Source organism: Egretta garzetta, unplaced genomic scaffold (assembly GCF_000687185.1).
Source record: "Egretta garzetta isolate BGI_Z169 unplaced genomic scaffold, ASM68718v1 scaffold304, whole genome shotgun sequence".
Lineage (NCBI taxonomy): Eukaryota > Metazoa > Chordata > Aves > Pelecaniformes > Ardeidae > Egretta > Egretta garzetta.
Genome location: NW_009259421.1, coordinates 892,105 through 899,577, shown reverse-complemented (window position 1 = coordinate 899,577; position 7,473 = coordinate 892,105). Strand labels below are relative to the sequence as shown.

Below are 7,473 nucleotides of genomic sequence, written 5' to 3'. Positions count from 1 at the left end.
CTGTTAGAGGAACTTCGATGTTGCTTGGAATGTAGCTGTGTTTCATGCTCCACTGTGTTTACTAGGGACAGTAGTAACTAGAGCCACTTAGAGGATTCTGCCTGGATTTTGCTTCTGAAGTTGTAGACCCAAAATTAGATACATTCTATTTTTGCAGCTTTTACATACAACTTAAAATGTTTGCCAGTGGCTGTGCTACAGTTTTGTGTAGCAGGAGAGTTCGGCTTGGCTTTAATTATGGGCTAAATCATACCTGTACAGTCCAGATCTCTTGATACCTCTCAGGCATTGTCTGTGAGAGGCTTCCTTGAGACGCTTCTTGTGATCCAAGCAGACAAAAGGCTGGGCTATGGTTTGCATGATTTGGCCTGCTATTTGGTAAGCTGTTAAAAGATTTGGAGGAGGGCTTGTCTTGGTCCTCAGCTGTCAGAACCCCTCTGAATTCCAGGTGAACTCTAATCATCAGATCTACTGTGCAGGTTTGGTTTTTGTTTTTTTTTTATGTGCAGCATTCAGATTAAAAAAAAAACCCAAACCAAAACATGCTTGAGAGAGATTCTACTCAAGATGTCTTCTCTTGACCTGTATGTAAACTAGTCTGTAACTTCAAGTGGGATGAGAAGTGATTAAGTGATTAATAGGGAAGCCAGCTGCATCTCAGTACATTTCAAGCCACTTAGTTAAGCTATCGAGAATAACAGGAACTGTGCAGTCCTTTGTCTTGTGTGCTAACTCTTCGCATTTTAGGAAAGAGCTTTCTAATGCAAGTGCTGTATTTGCGATGCCTTTTTGTTTGTTTGGCTGGTTGGTTTTTTTGCTTCTTATGCATGTTTTATCCAAGAAATTATATCAACTTGTTCTCTCCCAAAATGGCCACAGTTTTATAAACTTCACATACAGTGAAAAATGAACTGAGATTCTCTTCTCCTTGCAGCAATTGCACAGCATTACTTAAGAGCACTTCTTAATCTTTGCTCTGTAATCTGAGTATCTTCTTGGCTTGATCATGCTTCTGATGCCCCCACCATTTGGCTATTCATAAATTATCATTTGACACTGTGTGTGTGTAAAATATTAAAGAACACTTCTTTTTATCCCTATGCCTTTATCTGTAAGGAGGTGTTCTTTGTTTCTCTTTCTAATACTAAATTATCAAACCAGAAGACTTGTCTGTGAATGCTGTCTGGCACCAGTTGTATGCTGAAGATGTTGAATAGCTGAACTCAATGATCTGAAAAGTGATTGGAGTTGTGTTAAGCGTGTCCTGACATGCAAATGTGTTTACAAAAATCTGCTTGCCAGTTAAGGATTACATTTAACATTATTCACAGGGCATGGCTGGATATGCTGTGCTCAGATGTTAAGTTTAGTAGTGCAATGCTGCTGGATGCATGATGCGTAACACCCCATTTAGCTCTGGCAATTAGCTGCCACTTCCGGTGCCCAGAGCTACCCTGTTCCTCAAAGTTTGTACAGGGAAAGAAGGGTGTCTCATGGCCCATGTGGAGCAGCAGCGCCGCATGAACAGAGCATTGCTGTATGTGCAGGAGTTGAAGCCATCTCTGATTTCCCAGCAAAACACAGAGCTGCACTTAAGCAAGTCATTATCTGTTTGGGGTCTTCAGCATTAATGAACAGTGGTAGATGGTGTTTTCAATTTCCCGACTTCAGTGTTTGATTTCCCAGTGCAGTGCTGAATCATTGCAGGTGATAGCCATTTGGTTTTGTGTTGGATCAAAAATCTCATCTGAAGCAGAGGTTGAAGGCTGGAGGAGACTTCATCTGCCCACAGGCTTTCTGCAGAAACAATGTGTGAGACCTCCAACCGTCACCCATCTATACATTTGTATGTCACAGCACCTTGGCAGGGATTAATTTAAATGGAAATGTTCTAGCTGGCTTGCTTTTGAATCCAGAGTGGTATTGGCGCTGTGTACCTCCCCCCGCAGTGCTGCATGTCCTGTTCTCTGCTTGTGTGCAACTGTGGGGGGCAGGCGGTTGGATTCCAGCATCATAAGCTAATCTGTGGATTTCAAAGGTTGCAACGTGCCAAGTTTTTATTGGCAGCACCCTTAAATTTGAGCTGCCAGAACTAGAAATGCTTCTGAAGTCAAAGGGTACCACAGGTCCCATTTGAACCCCAAGAGCAGAGTCCTGCCTGTAATTGTCATGCTGCTGAGAGAGCGATGACGACTGTTTTACTCATTTTCCCTCTGCTTCATTTAGCATCAACTGTCTGGCTCTTACTTGGCAAGTGGATGCTTATCTGTCAAACAGTGCTACTCCTGTCTTTTCTGGGCATCAGCTGATAACTTGTTTTTCCCTTTAACCCACGGTGCTATGTATGCTGCATTGATTCGTTGCTGTACCCTCTGGATAGCTTTTAAATTCAGCCAGTGCACAAAGACAGACAAACAACACCCCAGAAGATTTCCTCTCCCAAGGGATTGGCAACCTGGAGCCCTACAGAAGGTGTGATGAGGGATACTTACCCATCTTCAGTTCCTGAACACCTGCCATGTAACCAGTGGTGGTGGTTGCAGATTTTTCTGTCCTCTAGCAATTGGCCCTGGCTTCACCCCTGAACTCCTTTTCGTGCCTTATTCCTCTGCTAGAACTTACATTTGGAAGGAATTGTGCATTTTTCTTTTTTCTGCAAAAAGCGCTGCATTGTAGCATGTAGTTTCCTTTAGGCTTTAATACGGAAGGCTTGTTTGCAGGAGGAAAAGTGGATCTGGTTGTGCCCTGGCAAAGGCTCAGACATGGCAGGATGTTTTCCTGGAATACATGTGTGGGCTGGGTTCTCTTGGGCAGTGCTGTGGCAAGCAGGTAGCTGGTATCTAATGTGTGTTCACCTGGAGGTGCGCTTCAGGGAGACTTGTGTGCCCAACTGCATGCTGCTGGAATGCCACAAGATGTCACACTTTTAAACGAACAGTATGTATAACAATCTCTGTAATGTGTAGAACACATTTGCCATCTTTCATAGGGTATGTTTAACCTCGATAGCGTAGTTAATTAAACATTGTCATGTTTGTGCCTAGGTAAGGCCCAGGAACTCAAAGGCAGACAGTGTGATGGGGTGGTGTTTCAGGAATAGGGTCAGAAGGAAATGCTGTGAATAAGCAGTGGAAATACTAGGCTTGTACAAAAGGGTGGTAGCACAGGCACCAGGCAGCACTGAAGCATTAACTGTTTATTCAGCACACCTCTGAACTGCCCTAAAAGAATTGCTCTCCCTGGGACCTCTTTTTTTCTTTTCTTTCTTTTTTTTTTTTTTTTAAAAAAAACCCTGTTATTTGCTGTGGTCCTGGTGGTGTGGGATATTTTTAGTAAGAACTTAAGATTCTTATATACTACTCTTAGCATACTAGGAAGAGTGTTTGCTCTGCAGTTAAGTAGACATATTTATGGAAGGACTTTTACTTTCTGGAAAAAAGATCATGTCTATAGTTTAACTATTTAACAGGGTTCCTGATTCTTTGCATGGTGCCTTTCATCACTCCCTACAAATCCTTGGCTCTACTTCCATAGTGGTTTCACTGTCAGTTCTTTGCCCCTGTTATGTGTCTGTGACTACGTAATGCTGACCATAAAGAGACAGTTACAGGGATGTGTCTATTTCTCAAGCTGATTGATGAGCAGCCTTTTAATTAGGAAGTAATTAATTCCCAACATTCTTTGATGCATTCTTTAACGAAAATATAGCACAGTGATTGAGATAAGGCCAGCAGAGAGCCAACAGTTCCCTTTCAGTACTGATGCAAACATAAAAGGGGTTCTTCTAGAAAAGCCAGGATTGCTCCCTGGACTAGCCCTGGTTATCCCAAGTTACAACCAGTGACAGTGGGTTAAAGAATCCTGATGATGTATCTGGGTTGGCAATAGGACATCACTGAGCTTTTAAAATCCCCCTGAACAAGCTCACCCTCCTACTGACAAAATCCTCACAAAAGCACATGTATTCTCAACCTCTCTGATGGATGGGTGGTACTACTGATACGGGGAACTATTCAGTCATAGTCTGGACTGTACCAGGTATAGTGGAGTTACTCAGAATTAACTATTTGCATGTTTTCTACCCCAATTTTCATCTGCATTTCCTTTTGTATAGACAGTCTTTTAGATGACAATTTCGTATAGGCTTGTTTGTGACAGGAGGACATTTGCAAAATGTCTTGTGACAAAGGGCAGGGAGACCATATTATCCTTTCATAGAACTGCAATGAACCTTCGGTCTTGCAAATATTTCTGCAGAGTAATGGAGGGGTTTGGACAAAGTGACTGCAGGCTCAACTGTACAACCCTCAGACACTGAAAATTGCATCCAGGGTTTTGCTAGTCTTTCCTAAAGTAGTATTAAATACAGTTGAATATTTGTTGTATTTATAAAATTTAAAATTTGGATTTATGAAATAAGGATTTTACATCTTTAACAAATCCACGATTTTATGTGAGCATTACACACATACTAATCTGTCTCGGGTCTCAAGTTAGAATTGAAAAACTAACAGTAATCAATAGACTTTTCAGCCTGTTTGAAATTGGGTCAGATAGCTTATGGAGGTAGATCTGCAGCAGGTGAATTTGAGATTTAATATAATACATTTGCAATTCTTTTCTTAAAGCACAAGAGATTGGAAGTTTGTAACATGAAACAAGATGTCCAAGAAAGAGAAGGGCTTGGCACAAGTTCTCCTTTATTCATAACTTCCCTTCACCAGTCAATGAGTGAAAACTGTAAAGTTCACAATAACCCAAAGCTTGCTGGTCCCTCAATCCTGTGGCTTAGCATAACTAATGGCTTCCACAGGGGCAAGCTCCCTCTTGAGCTACAGCTGGGTGCCTGAAAAGCACAGGATGAGGAAACAAATAGTAGAAACAAAGCTGTGGATGTGTCTGGGAGCATTTAAATTACCTTCGTCTGATAATTTCCTAGCCCTAAAAGAAGTCAGAGATTTGCCTTAAAGCCTCTTAACTCTGTTATTGGGTGGGCTTTTTTCCCTCTCATGAAACATATCATAATAGACATTTTCTTTTTCTTCCTGTCTCACAGTGGAGTTGTTAGTTAAATTCCCTCAAGGACGTAATTTTCAGTGTGATTCTCATCCTTAAGAGGAATTGAGGTAACTATCTGTACTTATTATAACCTCGTTTCTCCTTCCCTCCTGTCTTCATCATGGAAGTTATCTTTTTCTTCCTAAAATGCTTTTATTTTTCAAGTCAGGTTTCCAAGAAACTAACCTGTTTTGTTTGAAATCTCTAATTTGTATGACTTTGTATAAAGAGAAAAAAAAGTCTCATTATTGCAATGGAAACTGAACAAAAAGCAAGGTTAGGGGAAAACTGGTAGAGCTTTCACTAGGGATGGAAGCAGAGAGTCTAAATTCCACTATGGAGCAATTTGTCCCTGTCACTAAAAATGTACTTTAATTGAAATGAGTTAAATGAGTTATTCTTGGTCCATTCCTCGCATCCCAATTATGCAACACAGAAACCCGAGAGTCTACAGTTCAGCCCCTGTGGAGTTCTCAGCTGGAGGGACTCTGTTGACATCTCTCTTTCACTTTGAAAATGGCAAAACTTTCCCAGTGAACACTGGTGATTTCCAGTGGGTTCCAATCTTAATGCCCTTCAGTAATTTTTTTTTTCTTTCTTTAATATGCACTGGAATTATAGTTACTTATTTAATGTTTGGCAATGAGTTGAGTATATGAATAAATACTGCCTTTATATGCAACAAAAATTTAACTCTTAGCAAAATTCATTTCGTCTGAGGAAATGAGATGATGTCTCCTACTCAACAGGCTCTGGATAAAATAAGAGGTCTTATGGTAGGTGATAAAACTCACAGCAATCTCAAAGGCAATGGGAACCTTTATTTTGATTATTTTCAATGTATTGACATTGTCCTTTTATGCAAACTTAACTGTAAAACACTCTGAGATACTGCATAGAAAATACACATAGGAAAAAACATATATACACTTTCATAAAAATAGAATACATCTTGGCAAAATTACTTGTGTACAGTGTATTGACATTACTGAACCAAACTTACATCATCTTTGGAGAAAAACGTTCCATTTGCAAAAAAAACCCAAAACATTTTAACTGACTGAGTTGGGAGTACTGAAATGGATAAAGTTTTGAGCTAAATAAATGGCTATACCAGAATTTCAGAGTAAAAAAGTTATAAAATACCTGCTGTATAAAGTAGAAGTAGCCATGTTGGGTTTTTTTCAAAAAATAGCGACATCTCTAAACTTGCATGGAAATCAAATGTACCAGTTCCAAATTCTACTGTAGATTCTTTAGCTGAAAAGAAACTTTAATATAATTTGTTTCAGCATTTACAACCATTAGGTACAGTGGTATTTGTCTTTTTGAGCACACAATGTATTATAATTACAGCCCTAATTCTATCAGATATTTGATAAGAAAAAAAATCTAATAGATATAAAATTGTAAAACACTAAGCAACCTTTAAAATATGTAAACCACTTGAAATTATGGTTTTTTTTTTCTTCTGGTTAGGCTTTTCTATAGTTGCTTTCAACAGAGGCTGCTCCTTGCTTACTGCTTTGACCACATACTTCAGCTCATACTTTGATTTTTCTGCATGTTTTCAGAACAGACTGTGGAAAACAACTACTCCAGTGTAATAAATAAAGCAAGTGGTAACAGGTCCTCAAAGCCATGGATTTTCCTCTTGAATTGGAATAATGGGACTGGGCAGGCAGCCTCAGGGAAGGAGAGAAAAGGAAAAGAGCATAGCACCATTTTCAAGTTATGTGGTTCACAACTGTTTGGCAGGCTGTAGAGTCAGTCTGGAAGTGGTAATACCCACTGGCATTTATGAATGTGGTTAAAATACTGTGATTACTGTCAAGTAGTTTGGGTGTTTAATAGGGATAGGCTGACACAGCTATATAAACAATGAAAGTTGTCCGATACTCAATATTTCCGTCGATGCTGTAGGATAAGGCTCTGACTCCCATGCGGTAAGTCTTAGGTTCTCTCAGCGGTCGGGTGGTGAACACTACTCCTTTCAAGTTCTCATCTCTCAGGGCAAATGGGATTGCTGGGTCCTCATCTGCCATTAAGAAAGTTGTCCTTGGGTGCATGACTTGATCATGAGTGTAGGCAACCAGCCGGATTAAATCCTGACCAGCAGCTATACCAAAGGGGAGGGAAAGGAGTTTGTATTCCAAGGCATAGGTACTCAGATCACACTCCAAGTCATTGGCTGGGCAGTTTTTCAGACAGAACCTAGGAATAAGCAGAGCACCTTAGCCCATGGAGAAGAGGCATGATACTGTAAGTACTGCAGTAGGTCTTAAAGGATAAATTCTTCCCTCGTTTACCCTGTTGTGTAATTTAAATTTCTGTATAAAGATAATATGCTCACTCTCAATCCATTGTTCCTTTACAGTTGCAGCCTGCTTTAATGTCCCATTTTCCCTCAATAGG

At 40.1% G+C, this 7,473-nt stretch overlaps 1 protein-coding gene across 1 annotated transcript in view; it reads right to left on the bottom strand.

The window, feature by feature from the left end:
* Window positions 1-6,905: 6,905 nt before the first annotated feature.
* Window positions 6,906-7,473, bottom strand: part of HMCN1 (hemicentin 1) — a 174,676-nt gene continuing 174,108 nt past the window's right edge. The window contains 1 exon segment of the mRNA XM_009636917.1: window positions 6,906-7,272. Within this exon segment, the coding sequence (XP_009635212.1) occupies window positions 6,906-7,272 (367 nt within the window).